General features: G+C 47.5%; 9 protein-coding genes across 9 annotated transcripts; 3 read left to right on the forward strand and 6 right to left on the reverse strand.

Moving 5' to 3' along the window:
• Nucleotides 1–389: 389 nt before the first annotated feature.
• Nucleotides 390–1,739, forward strand: FMAN_06769 (uncharacterized protein; the record flags this gene model as incomplete). Its single annotated transcript, XM_041826408.1, has 3 exons — nt 390–721; nt 771–1,398; nt 1,452–1,739. The coding sequence occupies 3 exons, from the start codon at nt 390–392 to the stop codon at nt 1,737–1,739; spliced, it is 1,248 nt and encodes a 415-aa protein (XP_041677474.1).
• Nucleotides 1,736–2,594, reverse strand: FMAN_06768 (uncharacterized protein; the record flags this gene model as incomplete). The annotated part of the gene is made up of 5 exons (XM_041826410.1): nt 1,736–1,819; nt 1,874–2,065; nt 2,122–2,232; nt 2,290–2,443; nt 2,524–2,594. 5 exons carry the CDS (start codon nt 2,592–2,594, stop codon nt 1,736–1,738), a joined length of 612 nt encoding a protein of 203 aa, XP_041677475.1.
• A 252-nt stretch (nt 2,595–2,846) lies between these two features.
• Nucleotides 2,847–3,680, reverse strand: FMAN_06767 (uncharacterized protein; the record flags this gene model as incomplete). Its single annotated transcript, XM_041826411.1, has 1 exon — nt 2,847–3,680. The coding sequence occupies one exon, from the start codon at nt 3,678–3,680 to the stop codon at nt 2,847–2,849; it is 834 nt and encodes a 277-aa protein (XP_041677476.1).
• Nucleotides 3,681–5,170: 1,490 nt separating this feature from the next.
• On the forward strand, nt 5,171–5,930 carry FMAN_06766 (putative pectate lyase; the record flags this gene model as incomplete). Its single annotated transcript, XM_041826412.1, has 3 exons — nt 5,171–5,576; nt 5,630–5,772; nt 5,826–5,930. 3 exons carry the CDS (start codon nt 5,171–5,173, stop codon nt 5,928–5,930), a joined length of 654 nt encoding a protein of 217 aa, XP_041677477.1.
• Nucleotides 5,931–6,581: 651 nt separating this feature from the next.
• Nucleotides 6,582–8,238, reverse strand: FMAN_06765 (uncharacterized protein; the record flags this gene model as incomplete). The annotated part of the gene is made up of 6 exons (XM_041826413.1): nt 6,582–6,640; nt 6,701–6,833; nt 6,886–7,725; nt 7,772–7,870; nt 7,918–8,015; nt 8,064–8,238. 6 exons carry the CDS (start codon nt 8,236–8,238, stop codon nt 6,582–6,584), a joined length of 1,404 nt encoding a protein of 467 aa, XP_041677478.1.
• Nucleotides 8,239–9,241: 1,003 nt separating this feature from the next.
• Nucleotides 9,242–10,852, reverse strand: FMAN_06764 (uncharacterized protein; the record flags this gene model as incomplete). The annotated part of the gene is made up of 3 exons (XM_041826414.1): nt 9,242–10,038; nt 10,094–10,371; nt 10,422–10,852. 3 exons carry the CDS (start codon nt 10,850–10,852, stop codon nt 9,242–9,244), a joined length of 1,506 nt encoding a protein of 501 aa, XP_041677479.1.
• A 508-nt stretch (nt 10,853–11,360) lies between these two features.
• FMAN_06763 (uncharacterized protein) lies at nt 11,361–12,741 on the reverse strand (the record flags this gene model as incomplete). The annotated part of the gene is made up of 3 exons (XM_041826415.1): nt 11,361–11,735; nt 11,782–12,403; nt 12,452–12,741. 3 exons carry the CDS (start codon nt 12,739–12,741, stop codon nt 11,361–11,363), a joined length of 1,287 nt encoding a protein of 428 aa, XP_041677480.1.
• Nucleotides 12,742–13,475: 734 nt separating this feature from the next.
• Nucleotides 13,476–16,015, forward strand: FMAN_06762 (uncharacterized protein; the record flags this gene model as incomplete). The annotated part of the gene is made up of 3 exons (XM_041826416.1): nt 13,476–15,191; nt 15,315–15,674; nt 15,725–16,015. The coding sequence occupies 3 exons, from the start codon at nt 13,476–13,478 to the stop codon at nt 16,013–16,015; spliced, it is 2,367 nt and encodes a 788-aa protein (XP_041677481.1).
• A 917-nt stretch (nt 16,016–16,932) lies between these two features.
• On the reverse strand, nt 16,933–18,026 carry FMAN_06761 (uncharacterized protein; the record flags this gene model as incomplete). The annotated part of the gene is made up of 4 exons (XM_041826417.1): nt 16,933–17,201; nt 17,252–17,338; nt 17,390–17,975; nt 18,024–18,026. 4 exons carry the CDS (start codon nt 18,024–18,026, stop codon nt 16,933–16,935), a joined length of 945 nt encoding a protein of 314 aa, XP_041677482.1.
• Nucleotides 18,027–18,467: the final 441 nt, after the last annotated feature.

The following is an 18,467-nucleotide window of genomic DNA, read 5'->3' on the forward strand; positions in this document are numbered from 1 at the left end:
GTCTGCTTAGTTCATTATACTTACTTATAAATCTTTACATCCCCTTTCACCCTCTCCAAGATGCAAAGACATCGTCGTATTCCCCGGATCTTCCGGTTCCGCCATATAGGGTGACAGCGAGTCCGGTGAGGCGGCTCTGCACATGTAAGCTTCAAGGGAAAGGTATGTCTGACTTACGCCCACTATACGCTGGAATACGCCAAAGTAAGAGTACAGATCAATAGGTATTCCAAATTCTACTAACCTTTGCTATAGATGGGGATGACGTAGCTTGAGGCTTATGATGGTGTTGAATCACTATAAAATAAACCCATTCGCAATCGGTGAGAACATCTTCACTAAACAGCATACTTCCGTCATCTCACCAAGATATTCACACACTCACAACGATGCATAACGTCACTAGACTCCTAGCCGGGCTCTCGGCTCTCTTACCTGCACTCGCAAGCCCTACAGGCCACGCCAAGAACTGTCTTCAGCTCCAAATTCCCGTGACGGCTTCAGCCAACAACACCCGCTACAGCTCCGTCACAGTCGAAAACAACATCGACCTCGTAGACTTTGTCTGGGACACTTCGACCTGGTCACACGCCAACAGGAGTACCCAGGTCCTTCCTGTGCATGGTACTTATTCCATCAGCGCTCAACTGTGCATCCCTGCCGATGGCAAGAAGTCGGATGTCTTGCAGATTGCGACTCATGGGCTCGGCTTTGATAAGAGGTATGCTCGGCATGGTCAACATTTAGCTACTGCTGATTATTTTTTATAGATACTGGGATCCTGAACTCAAGCCCGAGGAGTACTCTTATGTCGATGCTGCTCTTGCGAAAGGTTACTCTATCCTCACGTACGATCGTCTCGGAACCGGCAAGTCCACTAAAGCCGACGGATATAACGAGGTTCAACTTGGATTACAAGTCGCGATCCTGAAAGAGCTCACTATTCTCGCTAGAGATGGGAAGCTACTCGTCTCATCCAAGGTTCTCGGCAAACGTCCTCAGAAGGCTTTCTTCAACTACAGGCCCAAGAAGATTGTTCACATCGGACACTCTTTTGGTTCCGCCACGACAAGCGGTCTTCTCTCTCTCCATGGCAATCTTAGCGACGGGGCTATCCTGACTGGATTCCTTCCCAATAACCAAAGTGGCAAGGTCGGGGCTAACACCTTCGGCTTTGAGTTTGCGCGACAGCATGACCCCAAGCGCTTCAGCGATCGTCCTGCTGGATATGCCGTGCAAGCAAGTCTGAGTAGCATTCAGCAGATCTTCCTTAAGAAGGGATCTTTCGAGGTCGAAGCGCTTGAGTATGCTGAGAAGACCAAGCAGACTGGTACAGTTGGAGAGTTGTCCTCTGGTCTTATTGTGCAGCCTGCTACTGGGTTCACGGGCCCTCTTCAGGTAATTCTATTCCATCCGATTCATTATAGATATCAGGCTGATCTATCTTCTAGTACTTTATCGGCGAGAATGACTACCCTTTCTGCGATGGCGATTGCAACAACACGTATGATATGGAGACACTCAAGGGTCTTAATCCTGCAGCAACTCATATCAGTGTACACTTACAGCCTGGTACAGGCCATGGTCTCACTCTTTCGACTAATGCCACAGCAGGTTATGAAGTCATTCTAGCCTACCTGGGCTCTCAAGGTCTTTACGAGTTTCACGAGTTCAATTTGCAGGAAAGGGTACAAGGCAACAATATTGGCGTTTTTGTCTATAGATTTTCAATCCTTTAACCCTGCTTGATGTAATCGGCAATGTTGGGTCGAGCCTCGAACGCATTTCGGAACTTGACGATGGACTCGGGGAGGGTTTCCTATGTATCTCATGTCAGATTGGTCATCACTCGCTTATCAATTCTGAATCATACCGGAAGTGTTTTTGTTCGAATGTCGTTGTCAAGAGAGACGTAGACAGCAAAGTCGGCGTAGCTGACGGTGTCTCCGAGAAGATATGGCCCCTCGCGCTCGGCGTAGTATTGACCGAGGAGTTCATAGTACGGAGGAGCATCTTTTTCCTTGTATTCAGGGTTGAGCCCCTTGAGGTTGGCTACCCATTGAACCTAATTACCACTCAGGTTAATTATATAGAAGACATAGTCATGACAAGTAAACTTACTCTCCAGTCGACGTAGATATCTGACACGAGATCGACCAAGTACTTATCATCGTTGGTTGTGCCATCGTATGCGCCAAGTTCTCGCGAGAGATATCGGAGGATGGGGACGTGCTACCCATATCAAGTCAGTTTCAATCATGTTATCCCGATCGGTGGATGGTGACTGACCCCCGTAAGGACCTTGCCCTTGTACTCAACCGAAGGAAGTTGTCCGGTGCGAGTAAGGCCCTGCTTCTTCAGCTTCTCCTTCGTCTCAGGCCAAGTATCATCACGAGCATACAAGCGCTCTTCAAACTTGATGCCCGCGTCAATCATGAACAGCCTGACCACAAAGGTTAGTAGCTTCCCGACGTATATCCACAACGATCAAGGGCTCAAAGCCATGAAGTTTGCCAAACTTACTTGACAACCTCACCACGGCCAAGCTTGCCGATGGCGAGGTAGTGGTAAACAACTGAATCCGAGGCTGACATGATGTCGAAATTCTTCTTTTTACAGTGCGTTTCTTGGGGATAGAATGTTTCCAGAAGGAATGATCAATTGAGTGTCCTCCGTCTATTATACTGCGGGGTTTTCACTAGTCACTGCCCAAGCTTTGACAACCGTGCTCCACCACGATGCCATATTTCCGATTCGATTCCGCGGATGTCGGCTGCGGTTTCGGCTAGAGCATTCCGACACCGACATTTGAATTCGTCTCTATTTATCTCTAAAAATACAGATCTTTAACAGTCGCGATCATATGTATGCAAGTGATGATAATAATCTGCCGTAAATCCCTCGTGCGGTCTGTCAAAGATATAACACCAATCTCCCGGGTCGTCAGACGCAGAATAAGCCTGACATAATGGGTTGGCGAGACAAACTGCTTTGCACGCGTCAACGGTGGATACTCTTATCATATCGATGCGACCGTGGATAGCTATGCCTGGAACGCCACATAAAGGTATTGGCGGATTATTTCCAGTGCGACAATCATTCAATTCGGCTTCGAGGAGAGTGATGCGGTAAAGGTAGTCGTCTTTTTCTTGAGCTGCCGCTTCTTCGAACGGGTCGCTATGGTCGAAAGAACCGAGGTCCTCAATATCATCCTCGGTGACTTTGGTCATGTAATAGACACCGTCCCGAGGAATATCTCTCCCATGAACGTTGGATACGACGCATCGTTTTGATGGTGGATGGTAGGAGCATACATCGATATCTAGTGAGTCGCAAATAGCTGCGCATTCGTCGTATGAAGATACTTCATGGTATGTAACTCCCTGTCGATACATATTGCATTTGACCTCGATGGTGTATCCCGAGGCAAGGGTTTCTCGATGTCCTTCGATGCATGACTTTGATATATCTGGCCCGCTCACCAACGGTCGCAAAGCATGCTTGACTGATGATCTGAATGTTTCGAGCGGCAGATATGAGCTAGAAAGTGCTGGAAAGAAGATGAGATGAGAGAAAAAGAGGATTGTGAACCCGCAGTTCAGGAGAGTGACGAGAAGTATGATCCGGATATACGGATGAACTTGGTGAACAGGTGTCGGATTCATGCGTAAGAGTGCCATTATACCAGTATTTCAGTTCACCGAGCCCAGAATGGTCTAAGGGCGCGAGATTCGGATTCAAAATGATAGGTATGTTGTAAAAATCGTAGAGGACGGGATCTCGTTCCATTATGTTCTCACAGACAGCTGACTTAGTGGTCACGCCGATCAAAGGTCCGGTGCAAGAGTCAGGCACTGGAATGCTGTGGCGCAAACATGGCGCTCATTCGCCGAAGCAGCTCTCCAGATCTGCCCAGATGATCTCCATCCGCGAATGAGATGGAGCTGTGTAAGCCTCGTCATCAGGAATGCGGCAAACCGGGTAAGCGGTGCATTTCTGACTCAGATCGTTGCATCTTAATAGGTGAAGCTTCTGGTAAGCGCATCTTCGGGCATGGCCTTGACGCCATACAGGAGCGTCCCGGGCACTTGGTAGCGCGATCGAGGCATTTTTGGGTCATTTTAGTGTAAGTTATTCCCCGATTCAACACGAAGCAATGACATTTTCGAGTACATTCTTCGGTACGGTCCGTTCTTAAGTCCGGGTCCTAGATCAGAAACTGTCTCGATTTCATCGAAAGTCGTGAACACAGAATTCTGTAGGCCGCCCTACCATGGCTGGGTCTAGAACTTGGGCAGTGCTCTCTGAATCGGATATATCTCTCATGGCTACGTGATTCCATACTCTCATCTCATGTTCATCATTCGGCGAAAAGTTTACCGAATATGATCTTCAGTGTTTGGCCTTCTAAAAGCATCACCGGAGCCAGTCTTCCGCTTCGTATCGGAAGTCGCACTATCGGTGCCAGAAGACCAACGAATTTCACCACCAATCATATCCGCAGTCATCTCCGTGAGGACCTCCCGCTCCAATAAGCTTATCAAATGATTCGAAACAACTCAATGCATGCACTCCACAAAATCCCGGATTTTAACAGTCATCTCACCAACACAGCCTCCATATCCGGGCATCATGACTTGAAAGCGGTTAAGTCGTCCGGACCCGAAATAAGCTTAAGTCTAATACGCGCATCCCTAAACACTCGACCGGGATGTCAGCTTTGACTAGCCTATCAGCTCTGGGCTGTCCGTCACCTAAGTGGAGGAAATAGATCATCCTGAAACAAGGAGCTGGACACCTTATTTTATTTGTGTAAAGCGGATGATGCTGTTTGTTCTGATTGATGGAGATGGGGGAGGATGATAGGCGAATTAGAACTTGTGGGTGACTTGCTGAGAACCATGGTGTTGGGATGACATGGATGGATCGCACTCGGTCGGATTGATCGCGAAGCAGAAGAGAGAGCGTGTATAAGAACGATAGCTAGTTCCTCTTTAGTTATTCCTTTCCAACCAGCTCACCTTCATCTCTCTGTAGCGATATTCACTTCTATCTTCACCACTCATCAACCGTTGACCGGCTTCTCTTCAACTCAGCACTTACGACTCTCCCAACCGCCAAAATGCACGCCTCCAGCCTTCTCACCCTCCTCACCACCCTCCCCGCCGCCATGGCCTGCCTCGGCTACACCGGCGGCGTCCCCAAAGCCACTGGCACCAAATCTCTCAGCGCCCCCCAATACCTCAAGAAGGGCCAAGTCTTCGACGCCAAGTGGGTTCGCTACGACCGCGGCGTCAAGTGCTCTGGCCAGAGCGAAGGTGGCGAGAAGGACGCTGTGTTCGTTCTTGAAGACGGTGCTACTCTTCGCAACGTTGTCATCGGTGCGAACCAGAAGGAGGGTGTCCACTGTCTTGGTGCTTGTAACCTTGAGTTTGTCTGGTTTGAGGATGTTTGTGAGGATGCTATCTCTATTAAGGGTAGTGGAACTGCCAACATTATTGGTGGTGGCGCTTACAAGGCTGCCGATAAGATTATCCAGCATAACGGATGCGGCCACGTCAACATTGTCAACTTCTGTAAGTCAAGCCTTTTCCTTTAAAGGTCCCCAGCCTCATACTAATACTTGCAGATGCCAACGACTACGGAAAGGTATACCGCTCTTGCGGTAACTGCAAGGGTAACTCCAAGTGCAAGCGATCCGTTCACATGGAGGGCGTCACTGCTGTCAACGGCGGTGAGCTCATCGGCATCAACACCAACCTCGGTGACAAGGTAAGCTATCTTGTCATATACTCTAGATGTGTCATGCTGATCAAATACTATAGGCCACCTACTCCAACAACTGCTACCCCAAGACCCAGTGCCAGGGCTACAACGGTTGCGACAAGTCCAACGGCGAGTGTGAGCCTACCAAGGCTGGCAAGTGCTAGATGTTTCTATCGGCTTGATATTGCTCTGGTAGCAAATGTGTATCACCTTCTTTAGTTGGCCGGTTGGAACCCAGACATGACACTTTGTCGCCTTTTCCCCTGCTGTGTATATTGTTACTTTAGATAACTGAACATATATTTCTCATCTTCACTACGGTCCACCTTATACGCAAATTTTATCCAAACACAAGCGGCTCTCAGGTCTATATCTGAGTATGCCGCATTTGTCTACTACAGCCTTGTGAAACTTGACGAAAAACAATTTTGATGCAAGCGTCAACTGTCACGCTTAGGTTTCAACTCATAATAGCACTCTCAAGAACACCCATCAGTAGCCCAAGTTCAAAGTGGGCTTTGCTTCCTTACAAATCTACGACGGGTTTGGGTATGTCATGTGATTGAATGTAATGCAATCGAGCTTCAGGACTGTCTTTGACCAAATTGCATTACGAAGTAGCCAACTACCAACTTCACCTCATCTCCATCTCAATCTAGTCGGCTTCCAAATTATAGTACAAGAGTTCCCATAGTGAACACTACTCAACCCATGACCCTAGCTATCAACAGAACTTCAAGAGAGGATCCGAGTGAGCTCTTATGCAGCTGTAATATTGCTACTCGACCACAATGTTAAGTCGCGCTGTGCGAAATTTATCGCTTGCACCAGGTCTGGTCGCTGTTGAGTAGAGGTCCAAGGTAAGACTCAGGAACTAAATCATAACACGTCAGTCTCAAATTCAAGCAGACGATCAGGCATAAGAATAACTTACTCTCGAGTCCATTTTGGAAGCTTCCGCAAAGAGTTCCCCACTTGTCGTCGTTATCGCAGTTCTTCCACTGAGGTTCAGATCGAGACAGCGAAGGTGAGTCCTGGTAGTTCCACTCGCACCAGTTGTGAGTAGCCTATCGATGTCATTAATATTCTGATCCATTACATAGTGCTGTTTTGACTTACAAGACAAGTAACGCCAAGCTCCTTGCCGTTGAAAGTGGGTTCCTTGCCAGCGCAGTCCTCAACCTTAAAGACATCAGCAAGAGTAGCCCAGCCCTCGTCAACGATAGCCTTGGTGAGCTCAATCTGGTTGTTTCGCCAGTCATTGGGGTTGTGGAGAGCATAAGTGTCGGCACCGTCAATCCACCATTGGTTGCAGTTACCGGCAGGGTCGAGAGCATCGCAGGAGATGGCGCCGCCAGTGTCTGTAGCACGAGTCTGAGCGTTGAGGCCAGTGCTCTTGGCCGAGACGATACCGTTGGCCTTGAGCGCGCTAGAAAGAATGAAGAGTTGGAGTTGGCGATAGAGAGTGCTGGCCTGGATGGTAAGAGAGGTAGTAACACGCTGAGAGAATCCACCATCCTGGCAAGCAGCGATGAAGATTGTATGATCGCCCTGCACAAGCTTAACAGTCTCAAGAAGGTTGTTCTGATAAGCCTCAACAAGTTTGGCGAGTCCAGAGCCGATATCACCGAGCTGAAGGAATCGGTCGTTCGCAGTCTGAGTCTTTGTCAAAGTCTCGCCGAGCTTGCCGGAGAGATCAAACGCAGCACCAAGACCAGCACGGATGAAACCAACACCGACACCAGCGTCACCGGGGACAAGACCAGTGAATATGGAGACAATGCCGAGGGTGGAGCCGAGGATGTTCATGAGGCCGCTGGTGGCGGTGTTTGCTTCGACGGGAGGAGCAACCTTTGCGACGATGGCGTCGATGGTTTGGCCGGCGAGGGAGGCGCCGTTACTGAGAGCGCGGGAGTATTGGTTGAAGAATTGATAGACGGTGTAGATGTTCCATAGGGCCTATTCTTGTGAGCTTTGTAAAAAGTGAGGAAAGTGGATGGCGTACGTAGAATTGCTGGTTGGAGTCATATTTGGAAACATCCTTGGTGTTGAAGGGAGGGCAGGTGTCGCTGGTGATCAAGTTGCAGGTAAGACCAGTGAAACCCTATTCCATCAGCTTTCTGTGTCCATCATAGTGTTATATGAGCTTACGTTGAACTGAAGGTAGCACTGCGCGAAACCGAGCTCATCGCAGTTGGCCTTGGTTCCATTCTCAGTGACCCAGTCATTGATGTACTTCTCCATGTCCACTACCCTCATCAGCGACATTCTCGCCCACAGTAATATTATTTACTCACATGCTTTCCAGCATTCTGGCTTAAGACCACTTGAAGACGACGGAGAGCAGTCAACTCCAGGGTCAGCCGGAGCCGGTTCCGGAGCCGTCCCATTATCTTGACGCTCAACCAACGGAATCGCAGAAACGACCGTGGAAAAAGACAGAGACAGCAACGCTGTTGCAAAAAGAGACATGATGAAAGAATGACTTCTCAAAAAGGATAAGAAAAGACTGTACGTGACCAGCAGCGAATAAAATGAATGTTAGTTGCAAGATGGTCGATGGTTCAGACGAAACCCAATCGGCCTACATCGCAAGACTATATACAGCAAAATCGTGGGGGCCGATATAATACTCCAGAAATACTATAGTCGGCAGTTGAACTCTAATGAATTAACAAAACGTAACCGGAACACAAAACTCGCTCCAATAGAAGCGGGTAGTTCGTCTTGTCATCTCATAGGCAGTAACCGCCTTGGCAGGGCTTCAGGTTGAGGGAGCTGAACTTTAACAACTGGGGAACTGGTCTTATCGGATACTAAAAGGGAATATGCATGACGTTCAACCAGATCTTGAAACTATGGTCCCCTGCAGAGTTTCGAAATAGGTGCCTCGTGTTGTGAGTACCCCCTGTAAAATCTCCAGATACGGCTATGATCGATTGCGGGATGGAGTTTCACCCATGCAACTCTATTGTCGGTCCGAGCATAACGAACAATTAGAGATGAATAAAGTTCATTGGCATTCTTTTTCTGGAAGGTCGTTGTGCTCTCGGCGATAGAGGATCTTTGTAATCGCCGGATTGAACATGACTCGTTGGTGGAAATATGAAACCGGCTACGGAGTCACCGTCAGGCAACACCCTTGCTCCAACGTCCCCACGTGCCACTGCAGATGGTATCATATTGGATGTGATACGCACTCAAAATGGGGTTTTTGGCAGCATCGCAATTTGAGTCCATTGACGATCTTGGCGTGTTTTATGGTAAAGGTTTGTTGATCTGCCGCGGTGATAACGTCAGGCTGAACATCGCTATGTTAAATGACTCCGCTTGGCAGGACTAGACGTAACGATGACAACTTGCTTTTTGTATTATCCCACCTTGTCGTTGAACAGAGCCGCTGTGTGATCTATCAATAACTCCCGAATTCTACCGCGCAATCATTGCCTGCATCGAGCCTCTCTCCATCGAGGCCCTATGAGAAATGCGGGACCCATGCCAGCCAATCCAAACTAGCATATGCTCTCTCCGGCATCGACGACAGACAATAAAATGTTAACCCTAAAACCACTAATCTTGATACAACGTAAGTAAATCCAGCTATAAACAAGATCGAAGTACCTATGATTCTATGTAGAAGCTCGAGGGTGCCTTCCTGAGGTTGGAAGGTAATCAAGACGGATAGTAGCAAGGGTGTTAACGAAGTCGCGAGTGTGCCAACATTAAACCATCTCCAGAGAGATCTAACCACAGTTGATGGGAATTCCCAATTCCAGGCGGATAAATGAATAGCAATAAACGCAGTCGATGTGATGTATAGCAAGAGGGCCGGGAAATATTCCCCAGAAGTCGCAGATGCGGTGTCGAACAAGATGGCTATCAACGGATCGGCCATATCATCGATGATTTCAATAGACGCATCTCTTACTCTTACTCGTAAGAGTTCATTGTTAGACACCGTCAAATCATCCATTGACAGAGTGCTGAGTTTAGCTGGGATCTTGATATCGGGCCCTACTGCTGTTACAATTCGTCTCGATTCGACGTCAAAAGGCTTATTCCACCAGAAGATGTGCATGATAAAGGCACAAAAGATGAATGCCAAGGTTGCCAACTCCAGCAGAGATATGGTGTATCCTTGTGCTACTCGACAAATGCTTTGCACGATGAGCCATGTGCACTGGATGATGGCAAACGCCTTGGTAATAACATCAGCTTTGCTGAGATCCTTGATCTCAGACTCGGAAGTTCTAAACATATCAGGCTGCATATCTGCTGTCAGAGAGTCAGGTCGTTTGTTCAAAAAAGTTTATATCAACAGAATAACACGAAATATGTGGGAAAGAAAATAGAAACCACCTTGACCTACACAGAGATCCAGCCATGTAGGCTGTAAGAGATCCATCCACAGTGGGACTAGATTCCTGGCTCGCTTCGAGGGCATGGTAGCCTGTATGATCTCCATCATGGCTTACTTCATTGCCTGGCTGGACACTCGTAGCAGAATCCTCGTCCATTGTTGACGACTGGTGAGCCGGAGGTCCGTAAATCACAACACCACCCATCTGGACATAAAAGGCGTGAGCCATGGCGTATCTCTGTGCACTAACCGACGTTGGAAATTATTCTCTCAGTTCGATCTCAACAATACTGACACTTCAGGGGAAAGAGCTTTCGTAAACTCTTTTAATTCCCGGCGGGCTTCCAAGTACTGCCTTGCAGCCAGTGCAACTCCAAACTCGGGCACAAGAGCAATGACTGTCATCCAGATAATCTTGCGTCTCCATTTGCGTCTGAGGGGCGCTTTAGGCCAGAAAGAGATATCAGGCAGGCAGCTGCAGATTTGCAACGTATGCCATTCGCCCTGAATCTCTTCGTGGGTTGGGATGTTGAGATGGACGCATTTCCATGAGCAGACGATGAAAATCGAGAGACAGCTCCAGATGATACCCCAGGTACTTCGCCGAGGTGCGGGGGATACCCATCCAACCATGGTGGTATTGCTAGATGTGCTGTTGGTCTCTGCCTGAGCGACACCTAAGAAAAGGTTGCTGATGATGAGGCTTTGCGCAGTGAATAGAGCCATGGCGGGCTTTTCAACAAGATGTCAAACAAAGGATTTGAATCAAGGAAAGCATGAGAGAATTCATCGCTTAAAAGGCCAGCGTCTTTTCTCTTCCCTCGACCTGTTTTTGTTGATCATCCGCCAGCCTGCTTTTCAGCTTGGTGTGGCTTAACTGATTTCTGGCCTCGGGTTGGTCCAAATTCATAGACGTCACCACTGAGCCTCAGCGCCAAGACAGACTATCGATTTGTGCAACCCATAAAATGGACATCAGCCTATCAAGTGAGAGCTTTCAAGCCACGGATGGGCATGCGTTGTTTCAACGTTGACCATCATCTAATTATAGATGCTAGGAGAGTGAAATGTTACTGATGTTTTTACCGCATAGTACGTGTTCATCTGGTCTAAGCCACCGGGCATCTCATTTAATTGCATCATTTAAACATGCCTTGCCTAATATACCTAAGCGCGCTGCTTCTTGATATATGTACAGCCTCCAATTGCCAGCAATCATGGACCGACCTCAAAACTACAAACGCGCTTTGACCGCACCATCAATCTTGCGAGTCTTTCTAGTCCATGGCACAAAGCCTCTCTTCTCGTCAAAGGGAATATTTTGCAGAATTGGTCCATCAGCAACTAGAGGAATAGTTCTGTAATCAGCAACATTTTGCGCTTTCAATGCGGGCTGGTTAGCGCCAATGCAGAGTTCCAAATTGAGCGCAGAGATGTCATTCCACAGCTTTGCAGCAGCTTCTCGCTCATACTGATATGCGAGGAAAGCCTGGCGGAGCTTGCGGTCTGATGGGTTGGCGTCGGAGTGAAGGAGCCGGCTGAGGCCGTTTACTAAGGCGATGGCGTCTTCGATGCCACAGCATGCTCCTGCACCTCTGATGGGATTCATCTGTCCAATGTTAGCTTGAAACCAGTCAAGTTGGTATGCGACTTACCTTGTGAGCAGCATCACCGACAAGAACCATACGTCCCCAATGCCACCAAGGAAGTACTCCCTCGTCAAAGTTTGCGCTACCTCCAGCAATCTTGTTCCTCCACAAATCACCAAACGTAATTCCATCGCCAACTGGAACATCCATCCAAGGCTTTGCCGCCTCTTCCGCATCATTCTGCCCAAAGAATGTTTTCGTTCTCGAAGTCGGAATGCGGTGATAAACAATAATCTGTGCTTCTCTCACACCAGTAAAGACTTGAACGTGAGATCCATCTTGATAAACGTTGATATTCCTTCCACGTTCAAGTTCCTTGGGGCACGGAGCCTTGGCAAATACGCCTGCGTGGGGTGCTTGAAATGGGTTGGGGTTCTCGTCGAAAAGGCCCTTTGGTGCTTTTGCTTTCATTTGGTCGCGGACACTACTCCAGACACCATCACAGCCAATGACAATTGATCCATCTTCTGTGGTACCGTCGGCGAACTCGACTGTTACGCCGTTGTCGCGGTGTATAACGTTAGTGAGGCGCTTGTTTGTCTTGACGCGTTTATCCTTGTTTTCAAGCTTGCTCATCAATGCCGAGGCAAAATCCCCTCTGTTAAAAATCGCCATGGGATATCCGAATCTTCCGGCAGTCAGTAGAAAATCCAGTAGCGCATAAGCTTATACTTACAGTGCGCCGAGCTCTTCAAAACCCCTAGAGCGATGAATAACGCTGCCGTCAATTGATCTATGAACCGCTTCAACCATAGGCTGCGCGACAGCTAAAACGGCTTCGAGAAGACCTAATTGGTGAAAGTTTCGCATAATATGAGGCCACAGAAACAAGCCGTAAGCAGGATCAGGAGGGACTTGAGAGCGCTGCTCAACGAGGACGTAGTCGATACCAGAAACCTGCAGCGCGTGAGCCAGGACCATGCCCACTGGCCCAGCGCCAACAACAATGACTTTGAAAGACTCCATGTTCGATTCCCAAGTATCAAATGAAAGATAAACAGATGAAGAAAATGAGATTGGGAATAAATCTGGGGAAAATGTCAGATTGTTATAATATCAAGTCGCTAAGTCACGCTCAACAAAAAACGTTCCAATCAAAACGGCGTTTTGGCCTCCTGAGTGATCGGACTTTAGCGGTGTCGAACGGACTTTTCATTAGCGCTGACGAGAGCGAGTGCGAGTTCAGATATCTCCGACCCTGGTAAGTTACTTGGTGCGTGTTTCGTCGAGTTGTGCATATTTCGTCGCACCTTTCCACCCGATTCAGAATTAGCACGTGACACTTGCTAAAGTGATCCCAACTTGAGATTTGTTATCTTATCTCTCAAGTTGCTTACCCTCAAGCATGAGGCAGTTGATAATCAAGAAACGGAGTTATAAATATCTAAAGTTAAACCGAAGCTACTTTAACAATGATTATTTATATATTTAACATATTACAGCGGCGCTTCTGAAATACCACCACAGGCAAAGTCTTTTGAGTTTTCAGCCATTTTTCCATTTGTCGCTTTTTATGCACTTCGCCCCCACCATTTGGATAAGGCTTTCTTACAAGGCTGTTTCAACCACCCACGGTTTCAGTTATAAATTCCAGTGCTTCTCTTACATCTGATTCTGTTACTTCATTAATGAAATTCCAGCCCTAGTATCTCTTTAAAATTTATTCAATATTGCTCTTATTAGCCTTAACATTGGTCATTATGGCTTTATTACCAACCTCTTCCTTATATGCTGACCTCAATATTTGCGGGCGTCAGATTCGTCTACTTAACGTTTGTTCTACAGAGTCAGACACAGAATACTCTCTCGAAGTAGCAGATTTAGATCAAAAACTGAATTTCCATGCGCTTTCTTATGAATGGGGCAACCCCAACGTTACGGAGGCCATCACTGTGAATGGCCACTCCATACAAGTCACGCAAAACCTAGCAAACGCCCTAAGATACGCCCCCAAGCATATAGAGTCTACTGATGGAAGACTGAGAATTTGGGCAGATGCGATATGCATCAACCAGAAGAGTGAAGAAGAGAAGAACCACCAAGTTCCGTTGATGGGCGACATATATTCTATGGCCGATGTCGTGCTCTGCTGGCTAGGGTTGCCCTGTGAAACAGTCATACGAGGAATGGAAGCTGTGCAGACCATAGCCTGGAACCGCAGCATTCATGGGGCTGACCGGAAGGACCGTCTATTGGATGCCACCCTTTCCCGAGTGGCAGATTCTCTCAGTACAGAACTTGATATGCTTGGCTCTGTCGTCGACGAAGCAACAAATGAGTTGGAAATTGCGAATACAAGCGACGCTAGCATTCTGTTTGATATACTAGCCAGATCCTGGAATGCATGGCCGACAAAATGCATACATGATGCAAGCAATGACATTGCTAGCGTGCTGAGAACTCCGGGACGCATAAGGCCTAATCATTTGTCATGGTCATCAAAATTGAGGCTCTTATCCCTGAAGATCGAAGCGTTCCACGAATACCTTTGCAAAATGTATCTTCGCATAATTGACGAAACAGAGGAACACCTGCCTTTCATTACTGGAGACCTTAGCGCCCGTCTGACGGATACTCTACTGAGCATAATCGCGAAGATGGATGAGTCAGAGAGTGCGGTTCCACGATTTCAAGACCTTACAGAGAGTCTAGAAAAGCAAATTTTATCGGTTCGAAATATCGCGAACTTTCAATGGCTGCAAGATCATACATTCCTCTATCAGGAAGTTCCAGGTACCGTTTGGACTGAGACTGGCACCTACTTCATGGTGCAGATGTTGACCAAATCATACTGGTTGCGAGTATGGACTTTCCAGGAAATGGTTCTTGCTAGTCGACCTATATTTGCCTGCGGTGACCGCTCCATGTCTTGGTCGTCCCTCAATTCAGTCCTTTGCTGGGCCTATAGGCTGCTCAACGCCATTCCGGAGCAACGGCCACATTTTGTGCTACAAGAGCAATGGAGCTTTCTGAAACGCCTCTACAAGCACTATCTTGGTCACTTGAGGCATTTGGCTTCGAGCAGAGCAGGAGTGAGGGGCTTAAAAATGTTGGATGATACAATGGGCATCTCCGTAAGGGGAAGCATGAATATAAAAGCTACTCACAACTGGGGGCACTCAAGTGCGCTGAGGGCTACAGATCCCAAAGACCATTTTTATGCCTTCCTAGGTATCTGCCCTCTTGGCCTTTTACCGGACTATCGACAATCCAAGTCAGTTGGTCAGGTATGCGTCGACTTCCTGACAGAGTATCTGAAAGCTCATCGGCAAGGATCTGGCCACGTCGAATTGCAAAGAGGGGAGCTCATGACGCTGACCGATGCGGGTATCGGTCATGGATGGTTTATGTACCCTGATACTCCATCCTGGGCCCCCAACTATCCAGGGATGACCCATTTCGAGGACTTTGACAAGGTTGGGCATCCAATAGAAACATTCCCCCAAAACGTGCTAGACTTGGATGAGATATTTGGTGGAGCCCAAAGACCTGAGATAATCGGAAGCAAATTATTGGTTTCGGCTATCCTCCTTGACTAGATAGTAGCGGGTGGCCCGCTGCGAAGCCACTTTGCCGAACTTTACCGCAATAGTACTTCCAAAGAAGCGATACATGCCGTGTCGTGGACGATGGAATATATAATGGGCCGAGAGAAGTACCCAACGGGGTGCCATCCTCTCGAAGGGTTGTACACTGCACTGCGGTATGGGACCATCGGGAGGCATAAAGACAGTGGAGAATCCGATATAAGCACAGATATGATGTTTCAAGATCACAACAGCTTTGCGAGAATGCTGATGCATCACCTGATTACAGAAAGCAGTGCCGAAACCCCGGAAGGAAATCAACTGAAAGGCAACAGATTAAAATACCTATATGCGCTTTTGAAAGATCTCGACGTAAGTCCGGTAACCTGTTTACATTTATCAATATTAATAAAAACCACAAGGTATCTGGCTGGGATGAGACTCTCACCGAAATTGTAAACGATGTGTTTTTCGCGCAACAGCGGATGTTGGAAACGCAGAGTGGATATGTTGGCGTGTTTCCGCTCTATACCGCAACCGGAGACTTGGTGTGCTTGCTAAATGGAGCTGATCAACCGGCAGTTCTTAGACGAGTTGACAACCACTATGTCCTCGTCGGGATGTGTTATATCAGCGGGTTAACAAGCGCGAGGAACTTATCCGCATATGTACGGGAGAAAGGCAAAGCTGTGGAAACAATAGAGATCCGGTAGTTTACTGCCTGGTTGTAATATCCTAACGGTGTTGCTTAAAACTTCATTTTTTTAAGCCTAGACTGTATTTGTTTATTTCTTATAACAGTTGCAATAAGAATGGATTATTTAATACTTCTAGCATAAGAAGAACTCTAGCTGGGAGACCTCTCCATTTGCCATAAAGGAGTTCTCGAGGGTCCTCATTCACTGTCAATAGCCAAAGTCTCTTGCAAGGGCTCGAAGATTCCCATTAAATTATCCTTGAAAAAGTCCTGGAGCCTTAATATTCAGGGGAGTCAAAAGTTCATAGAGGGCATTCTAACAGCCATCCCGCAAGCCGTTGTCAAGAATGGGGCGAGTAAGTGAAACAACCAAACTTGACTACCACGGAATACAGGACACCTTTACGTATGACGGCATCACTATCGCGTACGCCCAGACGCTTCTGAGAAGGGATACACCGCTTAGCATTGTCGTCAACAGGAAAGCGACTTGTGTCGTCTCCACGGCTTCAGGAGACGATGGTCTAGGGACAGTGTGCCTTACCTTCACTAAGGGGTCAGTCACTGCCTTCGATCTTGCACCTTGTGGAGGGTACTTCTCCAACGGAAAAGCTAGATATACTGTCAAGATGACAAAATGACACTGAAGCCTATTGGGTCTTCAAACAACCAAGAATGGTGTACCCAGTTGGGGCTACTATTCGATATGATGCGAACTGATATGTATATACTTAGTTTATAGGTCATCCATTTTCATACTATATAAAGCAAAGACCTTCTGCTACCGTCACATGAATATCTTCATATTAGGGAACGACACTCAGGCCACGCGTTATCTACCACAAACTGCTGCTTTTACAGCATACCTCAGCCCCCACCATGAATCATATTACCACCCCCTACACTCAGCTAGTCGCAGGAGAGGATTCAAATTCATTCCAGGCTTCTGATACTTTGCTTTGGCATCAGTGGGGTTGGTGCCCAAGCCGAACTCGGCATCACTTCGAGCATTTTGTTTCTGCTGGCCAAAAGCTCGGCAAACTCCTGTCTCTTAGTAGGTACATTTACCTGAATAGATTGATTGCGAGCCTCATTGTCCTCGATGATCAGGTTGTGAGCAAACTCCATCCAATCATCGCTTATGAATCCGTTGATTTGCAGTGCTTGATCAAAGGTCTGGTTATTAGCAACGCGAATTGTACCTTGTGTAGTATCAGCTTCCCAAACGATGCTCTCACGGGCCATGGCGCACCAAGTTCTTGGTTGGATTGACTGTCGTCCAAGCTATGAAATACGAGGCATTCATACTCCTCTTGCGTAAGGCGGATCATGCCATCACCTACAAAAATTGGTTAGCTATCCCTTATGGCATAATGAACATAATGCGTACCGTCTGCGCTCCTGTCTCGGAGGAATTCCGCTATCTTCAGCCCCTGTCCCTTACCGAGTCTCTGCTCAACAATGTGATTCACCCCATTAAGAATCGAACTATCCAACATGTGAGTACAACCCGGGTTTGCCCTCTTGTCCTGATCATTTTGGGCAACAAGTCCAACATGAGCCACTTGGATATGAAGAATCAAGGTTGTCTTGAGAGATGCTAGCTCATTGACCACTCTATTAGTACGTTCCAGATCCTCAGGGCCAGTCATGAAGCTGTGAGCGACGCGACGAAGTGAAGAACCGGTGCTGCCCTTCTTTTTGACCTGCTGAATATGATCGTCTAGCTTTTCAGCATGTTTCAGCATGTTTGCTAAGGCTTTAAGGACTCCTCTGGTTCTGATTTCTTCAATGGTCTGGACAAGCTCTATGACTTGAGCGATACTAGAGAGGTCATTGAGAATGAACTCTAGATCCTCTCTGCCATTCTTATGAATCTCGATGGCTGTAGAGACTCGTCGAATAAGTTTGAGGGATTGATCAATTGAGGCTGTGGCGGCCGCGATTGCTCCGACAGGGTCGATCTGTAAATACGACTGCGTTAGTCACAATAGCAGACAAATGGTATTTGGAATGGAAATTACCATAGTGGAAGTAATTATAAAGTGGATTTACTATAGTGGCAAGGCAGACCAGAGACAAAAGAACACAAAGCAATGGATCTGGGTTGACAGCCACTTCAAATTACAAATTATGTACACCGATGCGGCTGAAAAGACTACAGAGGGAATTTCCGCCCTCCCTCAAGGTATGGAAGCTGACTAGCATTGGTTGCGGCCACGTTGGCTCGTCTTCGTCAGCCGCATATGAGCAGATACACCATGTAATCAGCTGTTCAATTTTATGCCATCTGATTGGAAAGAAGGACACCCATTCAGCGGTAGGCTGTGACGGTTTTGGAAGAAGAGGGGTTATTTGGTCGTGGTGTAAGCAGAGCCATGGCGTGTTTTCCAAGGCTACGTGTAAATGCAATGCAATGCAGTCCCGTCACACCGGCCAGCCAACCAGATTGGCTACTATTTGATGAC

This window comes from Fusarium mangiferae (genome assembly GCF_900044065.1).
Source record: "Fusarium mangiferae strain MRC7560 genome assembly, contig: FMAN_scaffold002, whole genome shotgun sequence".
NCBI lineage: Eukaryota > Fungi > Ascomycota > Sordariomycetes > Hypocreales > Nectriaceae > Fusarium > Fusarium mangiferae.